This window comes from Hydractinia symbiolongicarpus, chromosome 5 (assembly GCF_029227915.1).
Source record: "Hydractinia symbiolongicarpus strain clone_291-10 chromosome 5, HSymV2.1, whole genome shotgun sequence".
NCBI lineage: Eukaryota > Metazoa > Cnidaria > Hydrozoa > Anthoathecata > Hydractiniidae > Hydractinia > Hydractinia symbiolongicarpus.
In genome coordinates, this window is record NC_079879.1 from 3566944 (window position 1) to 3591687 (window position 24744).

Consider the following 24744-nt stretch of genomic DNA (forward strand, 5'->3'; position numbering starts at 1 on the left):
GCCAGACAAACATCTTCTAAAACAGAGGTCTTGGAACAAGTTTAGTGCTAACAGAAACTAAAAAAGTAATTCATACGCTCAACTCTTGAACGGGATAAATAACATTCAAATCGGAGTGAATAATGAGAGAAGCATTAAGAAGAACATACCTGATCCTTCTCTACCTCATTTACCAGGATACTTTCATCGACAAGCTAAAATACATCTACCCAGAAGACCTCTTGATATCTCTCTTAATTGAGTAGTAGTGTTTTTGTGTGGCTTGCATTTAAGCCGATCAGCAAAAGATGATAGAAATTCATTTCACAAAAGAACCCAAGGATGTAACGGATGCTGGACTCGATAATGCATTTAGTACGTAATAAAAACTAAAACTAAGACAAAAGATTGTATAAAATTAGTGAAATATTGGATTAAATATGACATCCATTTCTACTTAGCATACCTTCCCAATCGCATTGTCACATACAGATTGTCATGACTTTATCATTTTATCAGCTGTCTTTTAGATTAACCTATTAAGGAAAGTGTGATTTGAGGAATAAATTACCCGGTTCTCACAAGTGATTTCTCGAAAGATAGAAACTTCGTTACCAATATAAACAATTAAGGGACTATCATTTCATTTTTTTTAAACATATATAACTTGATCGCAATAAAAAAATAAAAACACTATACTTGAAGCGTTCGTGAGCGTTTTATATCAAAGATCCTTGGTCATATCATCGCAATTTTGTTCCCACCAGAAATGTGGCGTCAAAGTTCGTCACAAAATAACCTACAGACGAGTTACGTACCCACGTGTCGTAAAGTCTTCTTAGGAAAATTCATCTTGTTTCATATATCACAAGTCTTATTTTTAAATAGTGTGAAATTCAGACTCTAAGGTTAACGAGAAATCCGTAGACTTACACTTTCGTTTTGTTTTCCATTTGTATTACAACTTATTTTCGTTTTAACACTAAAAAAAATTCTACTTGCCATTGGAAACATCCCTAAAAAACGTAAAAAGGGCTTAACGTACATAATCGGTAGCCCGTGAATAAATCCACCAGTTTGCCTGTTTTTTTATTATATTTACATCTGCTAAAGTAACTTTAACTCGGTATTAATAATTCCTAGTTTTCTTTATTACTGGTTGCGTGGTAAAAATAGTAGCAAGCAGCCAATCAGAAAGTTCGTTCAGTATTTCGATGCGGGTTAAACCCGTGATAACCAGCTGCCTGTCGCACCCTCGTTTTCTACGTTGCATATGGTTTGACGGATAGAAGCGTTGCGTTCCCTTGATGAGCAAGTCAATCAGAAACATGAATTTAAGACCTGTATTTTCCAGACTATTTCTCCAGCCAACAGATGGTGAAAAATAATGCTAGCGAAATATAAAACTACCCTTGCTATGACAAAATCATATATATTTCTTTTGCTTGAAAAGTTGATTTAAACTACAGTAAATGATAAAGTTGCAGATAGAAACCGGCATATCGGATTTTTGATGAAAAACGAAGATACAATTGTGTACCATAGCTGCTGAAAAAATAAGTAAAATATCATAAAATCATAAAATAATTTGAATATCATAAAGTTGAATGTTAATACAGCTTGGCAGGTATTCTTTGAAGCAACGAACAATGTTTAACTACACTGGGAAGGTAAGTCTGAGTTAAGAGGATGTAATATATAGGCTAATTGATTTCCATGGATAGTCTCCATAATTTCGTTACTTGGAAGAAAGAGAAACTAATACAGAGTAATCATACAAAGTTTTTGTCACAAGTGGAGTTTTTAGGACCACAATGTTTAATAAGGAAAAAAGTTTATCATTATTATTTCATCAAAATAGTTAACGATTTTTATCTGCAGTTATTTCTAGTTATCATTAAAATCCTAACCAACTTCCTTTCCCAAGCATCTTTGTGTCTTCCCGTTTCTTATTTACCATATACTTAGCACGTTAGTACTGAAGGACAGATTCACCCCTCTTCCTCTCCTCACCGTGCATGCAGCTGTACGCTTTGACAGTTACCAAGGACAGATTCACCCCTCTTCCTCTCCTCACCTTGCATGCATCTGTACGCTTTGACAGTTACCCTCTTCTTGTGACTTCGACATTTATTCATCCCCCATCTTTACCACGCACTATCATTTCTCTCATCAACTTAATTTTCCAGTCATATGGGATTTATTCCGAGACCGGCGACTTGTTTAAGAGGAATTGTTCAAACAAGATTTATACAGCTTTTATAATTACTTCTTCTTTCACATAGTATTAGGCAATTGTGAGCTCATGTTGCCAAAAGCAAACAGAGGTGAAATGCTTAACGCTCTCCTCCGCCCACCCTGCGTGTGTTAATTATTTTATTTTCGAGCTTCCTTTTTTATCCAAATTGTTTTTATCAAACTCCTCACCAACTTCTTCACCGAACTTTTTCATGTTAGCAATTCAATTACTTGTCTTGTCTCGTTTTTGGTATTGTTATTATTCCCTTGAATGATCTTACCCTTCAGCACTCATGAGCCAATCATATATCAACACACGCATACAGTCTTTCGTTTCGTTCCGAAAAGTGGATGTTAAGCTGTAGTTACAATGAAGCCTAAAAATAAATATGTTAGTTAATTTTAGAGCCTGGATGTCAGGGAAACACTTGCAAGTATCAAGTACCCTACATGAGAAAGGCAGCGTTTATGGTAGCAGTTTCTACTATCCAGTCACGTCTCCTGTGCGGTTAACCTCGTCTTTAAATACTTAGAAATCGGCAACTTCTTCTTCAGGGTTTTATTTGACTTTATTGGTAAAGTAGCAGGGCAAAGGAAAAATGGCATGAGGCTGAGGTCTAGATATCAATTATTAATTTTTTCAACAAGGCTAAAAAATAACTGAACACAATTGTGAATGAAAAGACAGTGCTGATTTCTTTTACCGCTAAAATAAGAACTTTGACTAGACGTTGTTCTTAGTGATACGTTATGATATTTTCCTCGCCTGCATCTTAAAATGTAAATAGAAGTCAAGATTTAAAATGTATAGTGTATAATAAGCATTATCACATGTGTATAAGTAGCTGCGTAAAAAAAATGTATGCATACCAAGGCGCAAGTGTCAACAACAAAAAGCTACATACTAAGATGCTTATATATGAATACACGTTGTTTTTTAAATATAAGAACATCCCAAAACAAGAGATAAAAACAAGAACAAAAAAAAATACCACAAGGTTATTTCTACTTGTAATATATTACAAAAAAAAAAAGAATGATCCCCCTGTTTCACAAATCTGTCTTTTCCTTTTAAGACTGATCACAAATCAAGATATGTTTAACACACATGCCAGACATTTCACCATCATGGCTATCAGCTCTTAAAACAAATAAATGCATAAATTACGGCTTAGTGACATCATATTTAAGTGGTTCGTTTCCATGGCAACTAACTTTATGGTCGTTGTTTCATATTAGGAGGTCAGATAACTAATTCGTGAGAAAACGTAGAAAATTATTAGAAAAATTATAGCCAAATATGTTGGTCGTTTTTTTGTAGTTACTAAATGTGTGTGCGTATTAAGAATTTATACATTATGTGATTTGGCATCGTGAGAGAAAAAACAACATACTATCCAATCAAAAAGAATGATAGAAAAACTTTTCAAGGGTAAGTGCTCCTTGAAGTGTGATTGTGGTGTAGCATCAACATATCAACACATATGTAGCCGGAGAAATAACAACTTCGTGAGAGCAGAAAAATCAAGCAAAAATGATTACTAAAAGGAAAGAATTTTTAGCTAGCGAAAAAAGAAAATCAGGTATGTTTCTAGCGCTCCGGAAGTTGCGCGTCAAAACTCATGAAACTTTACGTTCGGTAATTTTAAACATTATAAACTAATTTGAGAAATTACTTTTTGAAACCTTTATAATGTGCCAGTGGTTTATATGAAAAATGGCGGACGACTGAAGGTGATATATTTCTGCCTTATTGCTTTTAAAGTATTTTAAGAAACTTTATGAATGCTATTCTTCTGATAGTTACGTGATTATATTTACAGCATGGGGTAACAACAAAGAGCTTCAAGAAAGTTTACGTTTAAAAACATAGCACAGAGGATCGTGTCTCCGTGCACTGAAAATAAAAGTTTATATTTGTTTAAGCCGTTTTATGTGTTTGCTATCTCGCATGACATTCGTCGTGTTACCTCGTGTAATATGGATTACAATCAGTTAATTAATTAAACAAGTCGTAATTCATTTTTAAACGTAAAAGTTTATGAGATAAAGCGTAGAGAGGACAGCACATCAACGAGTTATATTGTCAACTTTGTGTCGTCCTCCTATGCTTGTTTATTTTGAGGTAAAGAAGATAACATCTTTTTCCGGTCGATCATTCCGATATAATTTTTTTTCGTAATATTTTGTTTTGCAGATGAAATCAAGCACAGAGATATTGACAGCATAAGAAAGAAATTTGAAAGAGAAGAAGATAGCATGGCGTCACCGCGAGGTAGAAGGAGAAAGCTCTCCATCCCACAGCTTATAAATCAAGCAAAAACGAGAAAACAAAGTATTTATGGCAATAAACTAGAGGTCATTGACCACCACAACACTAAATCACACATTGCTTTTTTACGAAGAGTTAGCATAAACCCGACAGAAACAATGTATCCCATAGCTGTTATTTTACCGAATGGTGTAAAGCAAGTTGTAAGTGTTTCCTTTATAAATTTTTATTCATATCGCATTTACAATCCATTTATGGTTGCATGTCTTCTTCTTACAAAACGATATTTATGTCAAGATAAACGCTTCCAAACCATGTTGGTTGTTATGTGGTAATAAATTTCCCCTCCTTCACGATGCTTCATGTCAAGATAATTCGAGAAATTCTGACAATTCATTGTGAGTTATCCTGACACAAATTTAATTTGCGATTACGCGCCAAACCGGAACGCGATTTTTAAAGTAAAAACTAACTCGAGGTTCATATTAAGAGGGGAGGAAGTACGTAGTATTTAAAGCCACGAGTTAAGAATTTTGCCTTAACAAACACTACCCCAAGGTATAAAGAAAGAAAGAAAAGAATAACAACTTCGAAATATCAAGAAGCACACAGGTTTTATATAACCTAGGGTATTGCAAACAACATTGGTCGAAACTCCTAATTTTTTCCCCTTAAATGCGTTTTTTAGGAAATCAGGTATATGTATGGATATGTTACTTTTTCAATTTTTATCAAAAATAAAAGCAAAAAGAAGTCTAATTGAATAAAATGAACATTTTTTTACTATTTAAGAAGGTGAAAATTCGCTTGAATCTTCTGCGTTATTAAAACTTCTTTTATTTCTCACTTTTATTATTGTATTGACGGTCTTCTGTTAACCTAAACAAATGTTAGTAAACTGTTTTAAATGATACCGTTACTTCTTGTTTTAATATAATTATCTGCTGTCTTTTTACATTGCTGCTATCAAATTACAAACAAATATCTTCCCTCCTGCTATTAGTCGCATGTTGAATACCTAGAACATAACAGGGGATTCCAAAACTGCTTTCTAATATTTCCCTACAAATTTTTCTGTGGAATAAATATTTGGCTTAGTTAAGCATTAAATGATGATTGAAATTTTCACAAGCTGCTTTTAGATAGAGTAGAGTTAACAAAAATGGCGACAAACCAACTACAGCTAAATATGGTTATTAAAAAAGCCCATAGTTAGATTAGAATTTAGAACGCCATTTAAACTTTATTTACTGTGTTTAAATGGTGGAAATAGTGGCTTCCTCAGGCCCTATATTTCCCAGGCCCCAGGCTTCGTCGATTAAATAACGTCTTTTCTGGCTGTCTCTTTACGTTTGAATTGTGTTTGGAGAAAGAAAAATCATGGCACAAGAATATAAGCCAACCGTGATTCACACAAATCTTACTTTTGCGTCATATACAGTTGGTAAGGAAGTTTCATGGTTGATATTTGAAGCAGGATATGAAAGGAGGATACGCGTAAAAAAGCTGTTTTCTTTATAAAAAGAACAAATCAGTTTACAAGGAAAAATTCTTGCTTTTTCTTGTAAAATAGAAAAACAACATTCATCAGAACTGGTCTATTCTTTTGTGCAAAGTACTTGAAAATTATTGATGGCAGCCAATATAATAGATTTTTGAGCAAGTTGAACTTCAAACTGAAAAATAACGTTAATAGCGTGTAAAAGAGAACATCCTAACCCCCTGTTTTTATATTTTGATCTTCACAGTGAAGCTATATAAAAAGGAAGACCTGGGGCTATTTGATAAACAAAAATGTTACTACGGTAAAATCTATTTTGCTAATCTTCTTTTAGACGTGTGACGAGTTAATAGACTTTAGAAAACAAATCTACGACAATTTTACCCCATGGTTTTTGTAATTTCTCAACTGTGTCAACAAATCTATCTAAGCAAAGTTTTGAATGCAAAGATTATCGTTAAAAAAAAGCAAAGTAAATATTTTTCTAATAAGTTAATATATATTTCATCAATATTGTTTCTTCTTTCAAGATTGCTGTGCCTAGCAATGCGAAGTTAAAAGACGTTTTAGAAGAAGTCCGCGAAGACCTTCCACTTGGTATTGCAGCATACGCTTTTCATGACGCCAAAGCTAACAAACCAATTAGCATTACAAGCCCATCTGTCAGCTTTGTTGGGGGCGAATTGAAAATAGTCAAACAACAAACTAAAAGCAATAACTACGAAGAACAAGGTACAAAATTTATACAATGGGTTGATATTTTTCTGTATATAGACAATGTATTTGATATAACTAAAATAATGATACTCTATCTTATACGAATCAGGGCTATGTTATGTTCTAAATGAAGATATTTTAACAGGGAGAAATCATGGGCGTTTAATTCAAGAAGTTGTTCATTTGCAATTAAAATGTCATAAACTTAACACCTAAGTTCGACGCGTGGGTGAAGTAGCGAAAAACATATGCAAATGAAATCTAGTAATTTTCACAGCGCTTATTTCTTCACTAAAAGAAAGCGCAAGATGCTTTATAAACAAGCAAGTGAATTGTGTTATGTGAAAAGCATGTCACAGTCTAAGTACACAAGTTTGATATATTTAAAATCAATAAAATAATTCTTGGTGACGCTGAAATATCAAATTTGTGAGAAAGAGACGCACTTTTCCTGCATTTTAAGTGCTTACATTAGAGTACTAAAGAATTATCCCCTACCAATGTTAACTGTTGGTCCTTTTTGATTTTTTAACTCAAAGAACTATTACAAAGTTGTTGTCGCAAAAACAGCAAAATAATTCATTTTGTTCAACCTCAAAGTAAATTAACTCAACCATTACATCATTCTAAGGATTAAAGACGTCTTGTGCCGGCTGGGAAGGATGTTTAAAATTGCGAAAACAACAATTAAATTTCGTGACTTTTTCTTTCCACTTTTTCTTTCCACGATATCAACTTGTATATCTAAAATATCAATTATGTAAATGATGCACGGAGTAACTTCAAAAAAATAAATAAAAAAACGACAAAAACGCGTGCATTTGCAAGTAAAGAGTAAAGTAAGGAGAAAAATTTATTATTGAAAAGTTCATTATAATGTATACATTGAAAGAGACACGAAATCAGCTATTAAGTTTTCGATTTGGTGACTTACACGAATTTCATTTGAGACGGTGATAAAACGTATCACCACGCAGTGTCAGTTTATTACACACAGATGGAGAACTGAGTACATCGATGAAGAACAGGATATACGGGGAAAATTGGGATACAATATGACCAAATATGACTAGTAATTTACTGACTGTCCACAATAAAATGTCCACAACAAAGATGGCGGAGATCTTAGTACTTTGAAATATTTTTTTCATCATTAATTCCGTGGTAAAAGATTAGAAAAAATGGGTAAATGAGTCAAATAGGTTATATAATGAAGACCACATATAACATCACAGTGTCCTTGCAAGTCCTTTGAAATCGATATCCTAAACGATGTGTTATATGTTTTCAGATAGTCTAAGGGAGATTTCTGCTTTTATGACAATATTCAATAAATACAATATTCTCCTGTTAAATAAACAGTTTATTTTTGTTCATAGATAAAGACAGGCGCTTGCAAATAGTAAAGGATTTGTGTACATCTGAAAAATTATTTCTTAATCGATTAAAACATGCAAGCACGACGTATGAAGTACCTTTAAAGTAAATATACTTACTTTGTTCTGTATGATGATGTCCCATATGTATTTGTGCTCGGTAAAATAACGTTTTTTAGTGTTGTTGTTAATGTAGCTTGTTTTTGTCTCGCTTACTTCTGCATGCTTCTGTCTTTTGTTTTCTGTCTACTTTTGTCTTTAGCCAAATTCAAAACTTTAAAATCCGGCAAAAGAATTGTGTGTGTATATTTCTGTTTTTCCACCCGAGTGTACAGTAACAAAAATAGCATTCGAAGCATACGAAGCAAAAACCCGGAACTGTTCTGGGTGTTCTATTAACAGAGAGACTACTGATACTGCAGATTTTCACCCATTATTTGAAAATATTTCAAATTTTTTACCTACTAGTAATAATAAATGCAACTTCGTATCCAGATTCTGCTACGTTTTTTAACAAGACGAAACCTAATAAAGCGTCTAGCTAAATTTGTCTTCATATTTTATGTATACAGAAGGAACAAACATAATTTTAATTTATGTTCTAATGAACTGATAGTAAAAGTTAAAAGATAAAACTAACGTTTTCAATAACCTTTTGCAGATCTTGGGGAATCGACGAAGCAGAGTCTTGTTTATTGTTTGACGGTATCAACAGAGTAAAGACAGCCTCTCATAACATCATAAATAAGGTAAGTCTCCGCCATCTGTTGAAGAGGTTAACACGAGGTTTTAAAATTTCTTCTAATCAAGCAAAATTATTTATAATACGTGAAGGTTCGTGTTAAATTCAAGTCAAACTCTGGGGGTTTCTTACGGAGTTAATTTTAGCATAGAAAATAGAGGCATATGCTCGTGTATTTGTCCCTGCATACGATTACGACATTTGTATACGATGAATTTGTATACCATACTAAAGAATCGCATATCGTGAGTTACAAAAATCCGAAAATTCGTTGATCTTCCCCGAGTGTTAAAACACAAACTTTATTTCACCGCAGACAGTAAATCGTTGTAACGGTCATGACGTAACAAAGAAAACGCTCGGTTTCTCAAATACTGGATAATTCGTACTTTATTGAACTTTATCGAGCTTTATCACCTGTCAGCTTAAACTTTGGAAAATTAGTTATATTTATCTCCCCTGGGTTATCTCCAACCCCTTATCTTATCCCTAAAGCTACCGATAATTGATTTTGTTAAAGATCGCCTATTTTATCACCTACAATAACTGCTAAATTAGTTGTATTGTTGTAATTGTTCGTGAACACTAGTAAAACGCTGCAACAAAAAAAAAAAACACATTTTAAAAGAAAGTTTAGAGAAAAAAAAATCCACAACTTAAAACAAAGCAATATGAGGGTAAATTTTTTAGTTGTGTTCTAAGTTGTAAGATAAAATAAAAAGAAATCAGGCTGAAAAGATTCTAAAATAAAAACGGCCAGCCTCAGATTCCACCAGCTGAAACGTCGTTAAGTCACCGAGCTATTATTACCTATCGTCTCTACAGATTTGAGTTGGCGGGAATTTTCTGCAGGAATTTATAATGTTACCTTGTAGACAAGAATGACGGTAGACAAAACACGTGCGGTAACACTCAAGCAATTCCAGTTTTTGAGTAGCAATGTGAACATCATTTTGCTTTTCGTACTTCTATCCTTTCGCAACTGTGTTAACGACCTTTAACATTTTTACTATCTTAAGAGCATTAAAACATGTGTTTTTAAAAATCCCTCATAACTCGCTAAGCATTAGGACTGATCCTTTTTAAGAAGGTTTTCATTTCAACTGTGACAGATACAATACCAACTCTTAAAACTTAGGATATGCTAAGTGTTAAGAGATTTTATTTTATGAGTCAAGACAATCAGTGAGGAATAAAGTTTTCCATGACAAAAAAAGGTAAAGATTTCCCTGCTACCATTTTGGTTCAATGTTTAGATTGTCTCGTATTAGGTTATTGCAATAAATGTCTCTTTTTCTTTGCATTTAATTCTACATCCACATAGAAAAAATAATTTTGCTGTATAAATTGACCATATACAAAAGCTCGCTGTTTTTTGCTGTATAAATGAAGCTTTAAGTGTCTTTATAATTCTTTCTACTATGAACTATAAGTTGTACAAGTTTTAACACGGTTTAAAATATAATAAAATGGTATCTAAGCAACGTCGTTAAAGGCGAAAATGTGATAAGAGCATTTTAAAAACTACAAACTTTTATATTGTAAACATTGGAGCGCCAAATTTGAGAGCAGACGAACATACAAGCAACTGTGATGCAAGGTTAAGTGGCTATAGAAAATGACCATTTAAAGGTTTATTAGCTAGAATTCTTTTTTTGCTGCCTATCCAAGAATAATACAAGAAAACATCTGTTTTATTTTAAGCTTGAAGATCTGATATCAACTTGGTTGCCAGAAGAGTCTTGCATAGGTCAGCTCTTTTTTTTTAACTATGACGTTTGAAGTTAAGGTGGAGTTGTTTTGTTTGATTCCACCCTTTTGTTAGCTATTAAATTTTGTGTTGCAAAAAGAACACGAGGACATGAACTTATGTGTATTTTACCTGTCAGTTTTATATCAATAATAATTCATTCTAAAAGATTGAAAATGGTGGGAGAAGTATCTGACATGATTTTTCACGACATGCATAATGTGTTGCTTTAGTTTAACAGAGCCTTGAAAATTATCTTTATTTAGCCGACATTTTTGAGGAATCATTTTGGGAACTTTGTGAAGATTACTTCACCTACTACGAACTAGCAAAAAGGTACGTAAAAACGCAAGATGTAGTTTCCTTTTGAATCTTGTAGTAAAGCAAATACGCTTTAGTTTTTGAAAGAATAAAATACTTAGAATTAACTTGGAATAAACTTTTACGTTTCCCGGTTTTTGAAACAAATTTTGCGGAAAAAACTTTCGCGAATCGAAGAAAAAGGTTGCTCTCGTGTGAAAAAAAATTTTGCGAATTAGCAAAAAATAAGATATTTTTCTTGCTTTGTTTAAAGTAAAAAAATAGAAGTAATTTTCTTTAACTTTTCACTCTAATTCAGTTTCGTCATCGGTTTCTCCATCTTCTTCACCATGTACTGTTTAATTTTGCTACCACATAACAATTAAAATTTTTCTTTCTATGTTTTTCTCTCTCAGTTTTTTATTTTATTTAATTTCAAGAACGCTGAAGCAAAAACGGGAGGCTGATCCTGCTTTCACATCCTTTATTAAGATGCAAAAAAGTGCTAGTGGAAAACCAACCCTTGAGGCTTTAATATTAGCACCGGTAAGTTACATATCTTTAACTTCGTTTTTAGGGCATTTTTACTTTGTGAAAGATTTCTGTATGAAAAGACATAGACAAGAAGTTCTGAAATTGTGAATTAGTCTCACATTTTTATGTGCATGTGTATTGACAATTTAAAAAACATCGCAGGGTGACTCGGTCATCACATAGACATATCAATTGTCCATAATTCAAACCATACGCAAGGGATCACGTGTTATATAATCAAACACCTCCAACCGCAGAAGTGTACCGCAATAATACATTAAGAAAATGTGCCTCAAAATTATTAGAATGCAAATTTTTAAATGAGCAAATAAAAATAGTTACACCGTCAAAGAATTTGTTTTAATAGTGGAGGAGCCAATGTAGTGTCTAATGAGGTCCCATCCTGGTAGTGACTGCCTTTTTTGACACTTGACTAAAATACTTTTCAAATTTAAGTTTTTCTGTGTAAAAAATGGAGGAAATAGTGTGTTCGAAGCAATTCCTATGGTCGGTATTAAATTGTTGTTTGTATATCACAAGAATTAATTTTGCGAGTCGAGTCGAAGTGACGGAAATGAAAAGAAAAAAATTAGAGCGAGCAACCTCGATCCAAGAGTTATTTTCCAGCGCTGCATCAGAAATCTGAAGAGAAGACATGGGAAGGAGTTTGTGAAGGTCAGGATACATAGTTTGGATTTTTAGCAATTATAAAAATTGATCAGAAACGGATACAACCATATTAATGTAAAATGGAGTAAGGAACCAAGTTCTTTTGTTGTAGCGTGACAGATTGACTGTCTGATTAAAAATGATTTGATACGGGAAGTGAAAAGAAACAAGTGTAGACAGTGTTTATCACACACATACACGAACAGTGCAATTTGTACTCAAACTGTTTTTGTGCTGGCGCATCACACAATGCAATATTGATTTTGGTTGCAAAACAAGATTTTTTATATGGAGCAGTGCTGAAAGTGTCTCAATTTCGTAATAAAAAAGAATTTGTCAGTGGGTTTTGAACATAATGGAGGATGGAGTCACATCTCTTCGTAGGTCAAAAAGCTTACTTCATATTCGGATGTTCAAGGAAAAATCGTCCCTAACTCCTCAACCAATCAGAAGAAAGTTTAGTTATGGATCATCCCCAATGCAATATTTACACGTGACAAAACAAAAATTTCACGAAGAGCAAAACCGAACGCGTATTCGAAGAGACCAGGGAGTGGATAAAATTTCCACGTTGGAAAGATTGAAAAAATGCTTATCTACTTCTTATCAAAAATTGCAGCAGTTGCCAACTCGAAAAACGTTATCAACAACGCGTTCTTTACCACCTATGCCTGTTAGTATTATCGAGGCAACTATCGAGGCAGATGACGAAATGGTACGTGTGTAAAACAAAAAACAGAATTCTCAACTCGCAAACACATTAATCATAGTTTTTATATTTATTTATTGTATGTTCTTATTTGTTCTGTTATTTAGTTACAACGCGTTCCGCAATATGAACACTTCATGTCAGAGTTGCTGGTAACAACGCCGACATATCACAAAGATCGTCACGGCGTCGATACGACAGTCCATAGACTACAAAGGGTAAGTCACATCAACTACAACTCTGTGTGAACAAAGATTGATTCTAAAAGTTATTCCAATTAGTTTTAATGGCAGTCAGTTTAAAAGGCGATTTCCTTTTTTGCGTTAAATGCACGCATTTTTAGCTTATCACTGCTGGAACTAATACTTTTGGTTGATCTCCGGCTTAAAGTTCGTTTTATTTTTAATACTTTTGTTTCTTTGTGTTATTGATGGAAATAGTCAATTAAAGTTTTAATTACGACGGAAATAATTGGCTGAATTAATAAACAATACAAGTGTTCTGTAGCAAGCCGTAATATCACACTTTGAGGGTATCGTAATATCACACTGCGAGGGTATCGTAATATCACATTGCGAGGGTATCGTAATATCACAATGCGAGGGTATCGTAATATCACACTGCGAGGGTATCGTAATATTACACTGCGAGGGTGTCGTAATATCACACTGCGAGGGTATCGTAATATTACACTGCGAGGGTGTCGTAATATCACACTGCGAGGGTATCGTAATATTACACTGCGAGGGTATCACTCCTAGAAATTTTTTAAAGAAAGAGTAATGATATATACATTGTTTTCACACACAAAAGGTTGTTAAGGTAGATGTGATAACAGCATAGAGACTCAGTCGTAGGGATCCGTCTCGTTTAACTCACGGGTTGTTACACATTACACAAAGATTTTTTGAACGGAAAGCTCAAATAAGGTTGTAAAAGTTAATGAAAGCACAGGGCGTTGATGGGCGTTAATGTTGTAAGATTTTTTAGTAGGTTATTCTCTTCCAACTTAGGTACTTAAACAGTTGATGCCCCACTTAGCAATAAAACAGTATACCATATCAATGTCTTCTGAATATTAACATTTGCTGTCTACTTACCATGCTACTTCACGGTTTAGGCTAACGGGTAGAAATAATAAGGTATTTCGATGACAGATCAGCCTTAGTAATGGAATCTTTCAAAAAATAAAACGCACAGAGAAGTTAGTTGTAGAAATTAGTTAGTTCGTAGTGGGAAATTTAACGCTATCAGTGTTAGTTCACAGGAGACATCGTGCGTGTGATGGCTCCTCCTCGCTCCTAGGACCTCTTTTTGCTTTCCTTGAAAAAAGCGAATAGTGTCCTGGGAAAGAGTTTGCTCAAATCGAGATGATCTTAACCAGACTTTTTTTATTGAGCCGCCACCACTATTAAAAAACGAGGTTTTGAGAAAAAGGCTGCGCAATAACCTTTAGTTCCTAATTTTTTTAATATCCTACGCCTGCTTATTTTTCGCTTTTAATATCCAAAATAAACACACGACTAGATAGAAAAAGGAAATTCTACATAAGATATGAGAATATTTATGTTTGAAACATTTACTTCCGCCATTAATCTCTCTCTTGTCGAGTGATGATCTTTTCCGAAAAGTTGCTTTTAATCTTGAACTGCGATATTTTATTCCCATGTCTTACTTTCATGTTTCTAATATTGTTTAATTGTTATTTTTTCACAACTTTTTTCTTTGAGTCTGCATCTAATATTAAGAAGCAGCGATATTCATTTTTAATATCTGACATTTTCTTATAGTGGTTTGAAAGGAGAGGTGGTGAGCTTCAAACCGAAGAAAGAGAGGTATTGTTAAATTTTGTTACATTTTCACAATATACTTTTATATATATACTATATCCGTTTTAGCTACTAAACGAATGACTCTACTTGTCGAACCATTTTCTTAGCAGCCTAGATCCTAGGACCTGCAGCGTTTTTTTATATAAAGATAAAACGCGTGTTTTATTCTCATCCAACGGCTCCCACTTACAAAAAGTTTTGCGGGCGAACCACGTGCTGGAGAATGAACAGTTACTTACAGAAGACAAAAGCTTTCAAAATTCAATTGTAGACATGCGTGTCAGAGTTTTGTTCTCAAATAACATTTAAATCTGTCTATTGAGGGAATAGGTAGAAAAACTACGTTGGCAAGAACAGGGATGTTTCGCCGTGTGCTTGCAAAAGAAATATTTCGAGCGAAACATTTTACGGAAATTCAGTCGAAAGGTTTCCGCTAAACAATAACTCCATTTATCTGAGCGTAATTTAACGGGAGTATACTGTATTTATTTCCATCTGTTGCTTTGTTTTACTCACTTATCTCTCTCGTTCCCAGTATCTCGAAAAATAACTAAAGCGCGTTTTTGCTTTGCTATGACTATTTTCTGTGACTGTTAAGTAATTTTTCATGACTTATGTTCGAGCTACTCCAAATTTTTCTGCGTAAACAAAGTTAGAAATTGTCAACATCGTTAGGAATATATGAACAAACCGACCCTCAATTTAACTGGAGACATGTACTGATATCTCAGAGACATGTTTTTCACGTGGTAAAAGTGTGGACATGTAACAACGAAAGCCCTGCATAATTTCATTATCCTTTATCTATCTACTAACATCAATTACCGGAAATTTAAATATTGTTATAAGCAACAATAATCCGTTAATGATTGTTCAACATGAAAACGAGGTTAATAAATAAGTTGTTTTTAGTATTACTTTTACTGTTGTTTAAAAATATAAAGGTCCATCCTGGAGGTCAACTTTTAATAATAAACTTTTAATAGTCATTTGTAAAATAAGCAACCGAATAAACATTTCCATCATGTTATTTTTGGAAGATAATCAAGTAAAAAGCAAGATTGTGTACAATGGAGTGCAAAGATGTCTCTCCTCCATACTCCATGATAAATTTTCTAAACGATACACGGTACGAATCACAAAAATTTTTTTTTAAGAAAAAATTATAGTGAAAGATTGGGAAAAGTCACTTAAAATTTTATAACCATATCTCCTGGATCTGTTAAGTATAAAGAGAAAGGACAACTTAGGACCTGAGGAAGAGAATGGAAGTTTTCGAGGCGCTTATGAAGTGAAGCGCGAGTTGGATGTAAATATCAACCAATGAAAGCAAACAAAAGCTTCACATATCTTCGCGAGATGACGTCACACTCGACATTTTTCGTATTTGCGGAGGCACAGTATATCGCCTAGTTCATAATTTGAAGCGATAGGTTTGTCACAAACAAGAGACGGCAAACAAACAAATAAAGCAAAAGGCAAATAAACCTTTTTTGTTTTCGACTTACGTTTAATTTTCATATGCTTTTCTTAGACGTTTGTTGTTTGTTCTCGGTCAGAGTTTTAACGGTACAGTATTGGAAATTTTATATGCGCAGTGTCTGATTAGTGGGAGATGGGATATATGTGTAATGTTTAAAATTTTTAAAGAGAACTGATCTACAAATTTGTTTTGCTATAACAGAAAATAAAAATGAACTCGCAAATCGTAATTTAAGATTACTTGTTACGAGACTACTTGTTGCTAGATTACTTTTTGCGAGATTACTTGTTACGAGGTTACTTGTTACGAGATTACTTGCTACGAGATTACTTGTTACTAGATTACTTGTTGCGAGATTACTTGTTGCGAGATTAATTGTTACGAGATTACTTGTTACGAGGTTACTTGTTGCAAGATTACTTGTTGCGAGATTACTTGTTACGAGATTACTTGTTACGAGATTACTTGTTACGAGGTCACTTGTTGCAAGATTACTTGTTACGAAATTACTTGTTACGAGGTTACTTGTTACGAGGTCACTTGTTACGATTTAGTTGCTACTTTGACAATATTTTTAAAGATTTTGTGGCATAATAATATTCGTTACAATAGTAATTTTATCTACAGATAACTTCAGCTTAAGAAATTAAATACTAACAGAAAATAACTGCTGTAAGCAAATAGCTTTTTTTAGAAAATAGTTTTTGTATTATCACATTTCGTTTTTTTTTTTGATGAAGGTAGATTCATTTTCATACGCCATTTTAGAAAAACACGCAAAGTTTTACCAGTAAATCGAAATTAACGATTATATAATGTAACAGCTAGCTAAAAATATGAAAGCCTCATAAGATTTTTTTGTCGCGCAGGTATTAAATAGTACGAAAACAAATAAACGAAGTTTACGTATAAATTGAAAATATAAAAAAATTAAAGTATAATACTAACTGAAACTTAGATGAAGAGAGATTGTTGATGTAGAAAAAGTGTTTTTTTATCTTCCTTTGTATAATAAACATTGTCTCGATTACTCTTAAACGTGATAAAAATAATCTTTGATAACGCTGTCCATGAATTGGTAAATATAGATAAATTCGTGACACATATATCTGTGCAAAACACAAGCAATACATTTTATGCTTGCCTCAGACCTTAGTTGTTCTTTACTGTTGTCTTGTTTACTTTAAACTTAGTTGAGATAATAAAAATAAAATAGTTTGAGTGAAGGAGAAGCACTTTGAGCTTATGTCAATATGAGCCTTCCACAAAAAATAAAGGCAAATTTGTCTCGTTCGGTCAGTGTTAATTCTGGCAAAGAAAGATCGAACGAATACCCTGAAGAAAAATCTCTTGATGATTCATATCAAGTTAGAAATAGCAGTAGCAAAGATTTGTTAAAAGTTGAGCGGAAAGCAAGCCGGATGAGTCCAAAATTGAGGGAGAAACGAAGGAAACGATCCAACACGATTGATGTTGGTGCTTTATTGGAATTTAGGCTCACGGTAGGTTAATATGATTTATTGTTCACTTAATGTTGGAAAAAGGATAGTATTTAATTTTCAAAAAGCAATTAAATATGTCTGCTTCAGGGATCTTTAACTCCTTCCCAATACATTCAATGTGTATAAAAATATTCCCAGCTAAGAAAGAATCATTTTAAAAATATATTTTCAGGGAGTTTTATTGTCTTATTGGTTCTGTAAATTATCCACTTAATTGACCATCATTGATGCGAGACTGCATGCATGAAATTGCAGACTTAATTATATTTGGATAATATCTTAGCAACGGTATTTTTCAAATAAAACATGGAGACACATACACAGACACACGTCAAAAGCTGGTTAAGCAAGGCTAATGAAAGTATTTAATGTATATTTTTTTCACTGTACAATTTTTTTCTTGATAATTCAAATTTTTCAACTGGAAATGATTACGAGGTTATTTCAAGATTGATATACCATGCAGCTTCTTTTTTAAGGATTGTTACAAATAAGAATATTGATGATTTACTGTTCGTTTACATGAGTCTGTTGGTAAATATTCCAATCACGGCTACCTTCTTTCGACTATCCCTTATTTTCAAGTTTATATTTGCGTGTAATGAGTATAAGAAAAGATACTTCAGGAAAAGTGTTTAGTTAAAAATGAAAGTTCTTATCTGCAAAACTATTCCATCATGATTTGTTTAAGGCTATAAAAAAAGAGCAGTGTACAAAGTATTGCCACTGTGCGTGTAGCTTAATTATCTCGTTTGCAAAATTCTTGCTTATGTTAAGCTGCTTTGTGGTTTGTCAGCCTGTTTTTCAAACATTCTATTATTATCGAGTTCTCTTTAATATTATAAACGCGCCATTTTAACAACTAATACCAGCTAGGCAATAGGCGCGCCGTTTTAACAGATAAGTAGATTCTTGTTTACACGATCATTTCGATTCTACTTCAATTTAAACTCACCTACTTATTTTGTGGTGTCATATAACCGGCTCATTAAAATTTCATTATTAGCTTTTAAGAGGATTATTGTGCACCACTCGCCCAATCTCGCTCTGAGGACTGTTAGATTTGTTGGGGACAAAGTTGCGCTTAGGGCGCATAGCTAAGGCGCAAAATAGCATCCACTCTTGGTGTGTCTTATAAGGTCAATAATACATTCCAATGTGATTGACAAACTTATTCGGCAAATTACAAAAATTAATCTCACAAGTAAACTATAAATCACGAATAGAAAAGGAGACGTAATTATACTTTATGTTAGGAATACTTCATATTGATCGCATTTGATCGAACACAGCCAATTTTATTAGCAAGAAAGTGTATTCTTTTCAACGTGGTGATCAGAACATTTCGAATACACATCATGATGGTCACGATTTTACATAAAAAAAAATGCTTAGACAGAAAGAAATTTTACATTTTAATCGCTTTTGAAGCGAAAACAGAATTGCCGACGAACCCTGACAAGAGTGTTGGAAGACAATATCTCTAGCTTCTGTTTTAAAATCATTTTTAAAGTTGAAGAAATAATCTAGGCAAGACATTGCTCTTTTTTGCGTTAATCAATAAAGTACACTTCAAAGTTAGAAGAATAGTGAGCGAGTCAAAGATAAACAAGACATAACTTATTCCCACAGAGGGGCAGCTAATTAAAAACGTTCTAGTCAATGGTAAGCAATTATTAAGAATATTAAAAGGCTTTTTAAATTAACGGATTGAAACGAGGCTGATAGATTGACATCACTTTGGGAATGTCGTTATTAAATGTAATGTATGTTAAAAAAGAAGCGTCATAAAGATAGAAAGAGTGGTGTAAATTAGAAAAAATATATTTCGTATGGATGTGTGACTTCTAGTTGCGTTGCAGTGTTTTATGTATCTCTCATTTTCTCATGGATCGATTGTTACTTAACTGTAATTAAAGCGTATGGAGTTATAATCCGTGACTATCTTATACTTAGCAAGAAAATCTCTAACAAGATGAAAGCTTTTATACGCACACATGCAACAGCAAGTTTAAGCGCAGCACGGAGTAAGACTGAATTTATCAGAACTGAGGAGAAAAATGAAACACAGAAACACAAACCAATTATATCCCGCTTGAATTTCCCGTTTAAAATTACTATGTCTATTCATCCGGAAGGAACGTTATCCGTCGAGTCTCATGAATTGCTGTCGGTTGGTGATGAGATTTATCACAGTGAGAATGAAATATCAAGTCCAGATGCAAGTCCAAAGTTAATTTTACGAAAGGTGTCTAGTGAGGAAACAAACACGGTAGGTAACCTTGTCACGATCAATTTGCACCCGGATGATATACAAGCTCCACCATTACGTAAAAGATCTCAAACGCAACTTGAAACCGGAAAAATAGACGCGAAACATTTGTTGCGACCAAAAAGTGAATACTGCCAGTCTTCTGATCAAGAAAATGAAGATATCCTATCTACTTCAATGGATTCTAAATCTCTGAAGAAAAGTTTGAAACAAATGAAGCCAACATATAGTCCGAAGGAATCACGAAAAGGGAGTTTAAGAGCAGCAATGAGGTCTCGGTCGAAGTCTGCTGGAATCAGTGACGATGAACGGCCACACAGCACTGGGATTTTCCAACGTAAAGGGAGCGTACAAAAGGAAAAAGTGTTTCGACACAACAGCATGCCGGCAGAAAAAGGCCGACTAAATCTTCCTGACGTTGATTTAAAACAGGCGTGGGTGCCGTTAAGAGAAGCATTAAATGCCATCAGTGCTTTAAAAGGAGGACGATTTCGACGCCGAGCAAGTTTCGAGGGTGACGAATGGGAGATGATACAAAAAGAATTGGAACTTTTGAAATTAGAACAACCAGATGCATATTTCAAGGTATTTCCTCACACTGCGATTTCATGTCTTTTATATTTTGTCAACATGACTGAGATTGTGAGATGATATAAAGCAATTTTTTTCCTGTTTTCGTGGAGATGTTTCTAAGCGACTTCTCATCTGAATGGTAAACATGTAAAACGATAAACAACTTTATTTGATTGGTTCAAAAGGACAAAAAAAATTTGCCATTTAAGTTAAGAAAAAGGTTGCTGTTTTCAGTATGAATTGTCATTCAAAGTATTAGATGTTGAAGGCACCCTGTGACCAAATAAATCTCCATAATAATAGGATTGTATAATTAAAAATGGGATTATAAAGGAGCTATACATGTCCTGTAGTTTAAGGGGGAAATAACTTCTACGTCGAGTATGTTATGAAAGAAATTTATTACCTTTGTTACTACGCAACGATTTCAAGTGACTTGCTTAAATTCATCCGTCTTGGTATTCTTTTTTTATATTACATCTATTTTATTTTCCTTAATTCTTTTATTGATTAGTAAACACTTTTTGAATATACACTATATGTAAAACACATTCATAAAGCGCCTTCAACGCCCAGGCGCAATTATCTTCTGCTAAATTTATTGCACGCGATTCTGTGATAGTTCAAATGAAGTTTAGAAAATGGATAACCTAGTTCGTTGGCGACCATAGTCAAGGTAGAGTTTGATACGGTAACCTCGATCCCAATAATGTTCATTTATGTTCTTTATCTGGAATTTTGCTTTGTATAAGTAAATCAAGCAATCTATTAGATAAAATCAGATCAATGGGTCGTTCTATGCTTGTTTGGTTAAACCAAAAAGAAGAAAATAGGCCTGGGAACGAGTGAAGCCCAACTTTGCTGCAGAGAACAAAAATACCGAAAGGCGTCCTTCGATTTTTACTCGGAGTGTTTTTAGGAGATAGGTGCTATAACGAGGGTGCTTATTAAATTTTCGAAACCATAAAAAATAAATTTCATTGTATATCTAAAAATAGTTTCCATGCAAACAGAAAATTATTTTGTTGCCACACCTTTTCCAGCAAATCATCCCTAAAAGTTAATTTGTTTTAGTGCTGCATTACGTTTTATCTCTTGCTTTTTAAATAACTCCCTTAGGGTGGACTTTTATTGAAAATAGGTGTAAAAAAAGTAAACAAATTAACATCAAAAAAATAGTTTTAGGTTATCCCTAAATTCTTAATGTTAGTCAGGGGAAAGCCCAATAATTGGCGTTTTTAACCAAGAACTGTTCAATTCAGATGTGAAAAGGAAACAAAACTTTGGTTTACTTATTGAATCATAACCACAAGGGAAAATAGAGGGGTTAATTTTTTTTTAAGAAGTAAATTAGCTTTGGACCATTAGTCTTGTTTATGCAACATCCAATATTATTTGTCCAATTAAGTAGGTTCAACCAAAATATCAACACAATCTTGTGAAAAGTTTAAAACCACACAGAAATAAAAATAATATGGAATAAAAAAATCAAAAAAAATATAAACAAAAATTTTGGGCATTTTGTTTTAACTTCTTTGAGTTACTAGTCATTTTCCATGTTGTGCATAGCACGAAATCACTGTTTTTTATCGGGATACTTTTTATTTGGATACTTTTCATCGGGATAATCGGGTTAATTATCAGGAACTAAACAACTTCGCTATACCCAATGTATTTTAAAAGCAACGTATTTCTCGACGTGGTGAACTCGCTTTTAAAGCAAGACCAAACTTGTTTGTACGGATGGATGACGTCATCATTTGAAAACGAAGGCTACTTGTGTTCACAATAAAGACATGATGAAAGCAAACCAACCTTTTGTTTTTACTGCTAGAAAAAAATTCTAATTTATTTATTGACTCATTGTTGTAGTTGTTTACAAAAGTTCAACTTAAAAGGAGCAGTATTTTCTTAAAGTATACATATTTGAGATAGAATTACTAAACAGGAGAAAATTTTGCCATTAATAATCGCGAATTTAATGTTATGAAAGAGAAAGAACTGAACATAAATGCTGGCGACGAAAATGAGACTAAAGCAAGATGAAATTCGACATTTTTTATCGTCGACGTCATTTGTGCCGGAGATAGTACGCGACGTGCCGGTCATGGTAATGGCTTTAAAGTTAATAAATATTTTAAAAAATAATTCGCAACTGTTTTGTTTGCCGTTCTGATATGCCTGAACAGCTAAAAATACATGTCTACCTATCACGGATGCACTCCATTCACTTAGACGTTTAGAAGTGATACAATTATGAAAGAGGAAAACATGCTGCTTTGTGGGTAATTGTGTAAAAAGAATCACAAATTTCATAATGTTTACTATTGCTACTGTAGTGTGTTTGAAGCATGTTTGGAAGATTTAACCTTGTATTTAGTAATAACCACATCATATTTATTAGTAACCATGCCATATTTAGTAGTAACCACGCCATATTTAGTAGTTGCCACGCCATATTTAGTAGTAGCAAGGGTGTGAACAAGTACACGATTGATTTGAATGATATAATCAAGAATAAATATAAAAAATAATAGATTTATTAAACCTAACTTAAGTTCTGACCCTAACTGACTCCAGGAAAATTTTTTATGGCTTTCACAAATGGATGAAATCATATTGAAACCAAGGTCTTTCCGCGGCTTTTACACAGCGCTCCGACATCAACTTTCTGCAAACTCAGCATGAATCAAAGTAACTGAATTCCTCGTAATATAATTCGTAGAATGCATTCTGCAAAATACATATTTACATGTTTATGTATACTGTTTGTTTTCCCGGTCGATTTAATGAGTTATTTTTGTCAACATTTTTTTAAGCTCGTCTCTAGCTGTAGAAGCATCACGAACATCTTCAGTAAGGACACTAATAATTATTTTTTTAGTTCAAGATCATTCAAGTTCAAGAGAAATTTCCAAACGACAAGCTCGATTTGGATGTATCGCTAGAAGAACATGAAGTGAGTAATTTACGTAGTCGTCAATTTAAAAAGTGACTTTCACATATATCAGTATTTGGTAGTAAAACATGCACGTTACTTTCATATAATATTTATAAGCAACTTAGTACTTTTGAGAGTAGAAAGAAAGGGTCTGTTACGTATCAAATCTGCATGCGAAGAGAATTCTTTATTGTGATCATCTGAAATAGTTTACAAATCTGTGTTCAGTGTCATGCGAAATTTTTGTTGGTAAAAAATGAAGAGAATCAAAAAAATTATCCCTCTGATCAGACCTCCGTGTTTTTTACATTTGTTTTCGACAGCAAGAAATTTATGAGCATTAATTTGTTGCAGCCCCCAGGGTCTCTGGGCCTGAGCCGTTATTATGAAGCGGAGTTAATTAAAAAGGCAAAATGCTCTGGGAATGAGCTTCTGACAATTTATATAAATAACGCCCTTTTTAAACAAACGTCACTTTAAATGAACGCCCGGATAAAAAGCTAGAAATTTAAATAAACGCCCAGAAAAATTAGAATTATTAGTCAGAATTAACTAGCTGATTAAATATCAACAATCTTGTCTCCAGGCTTTTATTTTGCGTTCTTAGGTTATTACCACGCTAAAAAGAATAACAATCTGTAATCAATGGACAAAAACGAAAATAGTCATTAAACTATTTTGTAAATAAATAAACTTTATATATTTAGAAATTAAAACACAGAAGATATAACTCGCCTAACATGAGACACAAAAAGTGAGTAGAATACATGCATTTGTGTTTATTTATTTATTACGTTATTGCGTTTTTCCCTCTCGGAGACTCTGTACCTTTTATTTTGGTTAATTGTATGGACTGTTATGCGCAGGGTACTTTGTTAACAGATTATTCGTAGCTAGCGTAATGTGAGAAGGAAGGAAGGTAGGAAATTGTATTGTATGTTCGATGTTATTTATAAGCGTAACAAGACTTCCTGAAGCAAGTAAAAGTTAGAAAGGCAGGAGGTGTAGCTAACAGTTTTGCATGTAAATAAAAATGTCGGGGAGCACATAAAAATATAGCTATGAATCGTGTTTACAAAAAATCTATGCGCAAATTGTGTTACGAGAGGGGTAGGACTTTACTTTTTTTCTGTGAATATTCATTCATAAACATAAAACTAGATGGAATTAAAAAGCTTCCGCAAGCTTTTACATCTAAAAAAACGCAAATGGACTAGGAACGAGGATATTTTTGCATTCACACAGATATTGATTTTGAAATTACACCACTTCTTATGACGTAATTAAGTGTGATGAATCTGCAGAATAAAAAACATTTGTTTCTCGTTCAGAAGAAGCCTGGGAAGAAAGTTTA

At 33.4% G+C, this 24744-nt stretch overlaps 1 protein-coding gene across 5 annotated transcripts in view; it reads left to right on the top strand.

Annotated features, from left to right (window-relative positions):
* The first annotated feature begins 4461 nt into the window (after positions 1–4461).
* The window catches only part of LOC130644237 (rho GTPase-activating protein 20-like), a 33714-nt gene continuing 13431 nt past the window's right edge, over positions 4462–24744 (top strand). The window contains exons 1-11 of one of the 5 annotated variants that reach the window (XM_057449759.1): positions 4462–4692; positions 6521–6722; positions 8087–8189; positions 8745–8832; positions 10530–10575; positions 10842–10911; positions 11316–11421; positions 12895–13005; positions 14578–14622; positions 23334–23408; positions 24098–24144. In XM_057449759.1, the coding sequence (XP_057305742.1) occupies positions 4477–4692; positions 6521–6722; positions 8087–8189; positions 8745–8832; positions 10530–10575; positions 10842–10911; positions 11316–11421; positions 12895–13005; positions 14578–14622; positions 23334–23408; positions 24098–24144 (1109 nt within the window). In that variant the 5' untranslated portion in view covers positions 4462–4476. Of the gene's footprint in view, positions 4693–6520; positions 6723–8086; positions 8190–8744; positions 8833–10529; positions 10576–10841; positions 10912–11315; positions 11422–12418; positions 12794–12894; positions 13006–14577; positions 14623–17187; positions 17605–18912; positions 20462–22424; positions 22560–23333; positions 23409–24097; positions 24145–24744 lie in introns of those variants that run through there. The other 4 variants (XM_057449761.1, XM_057449763.1, XM_057449760.1 and 1 more) reach the window with 4 other exon arrangements.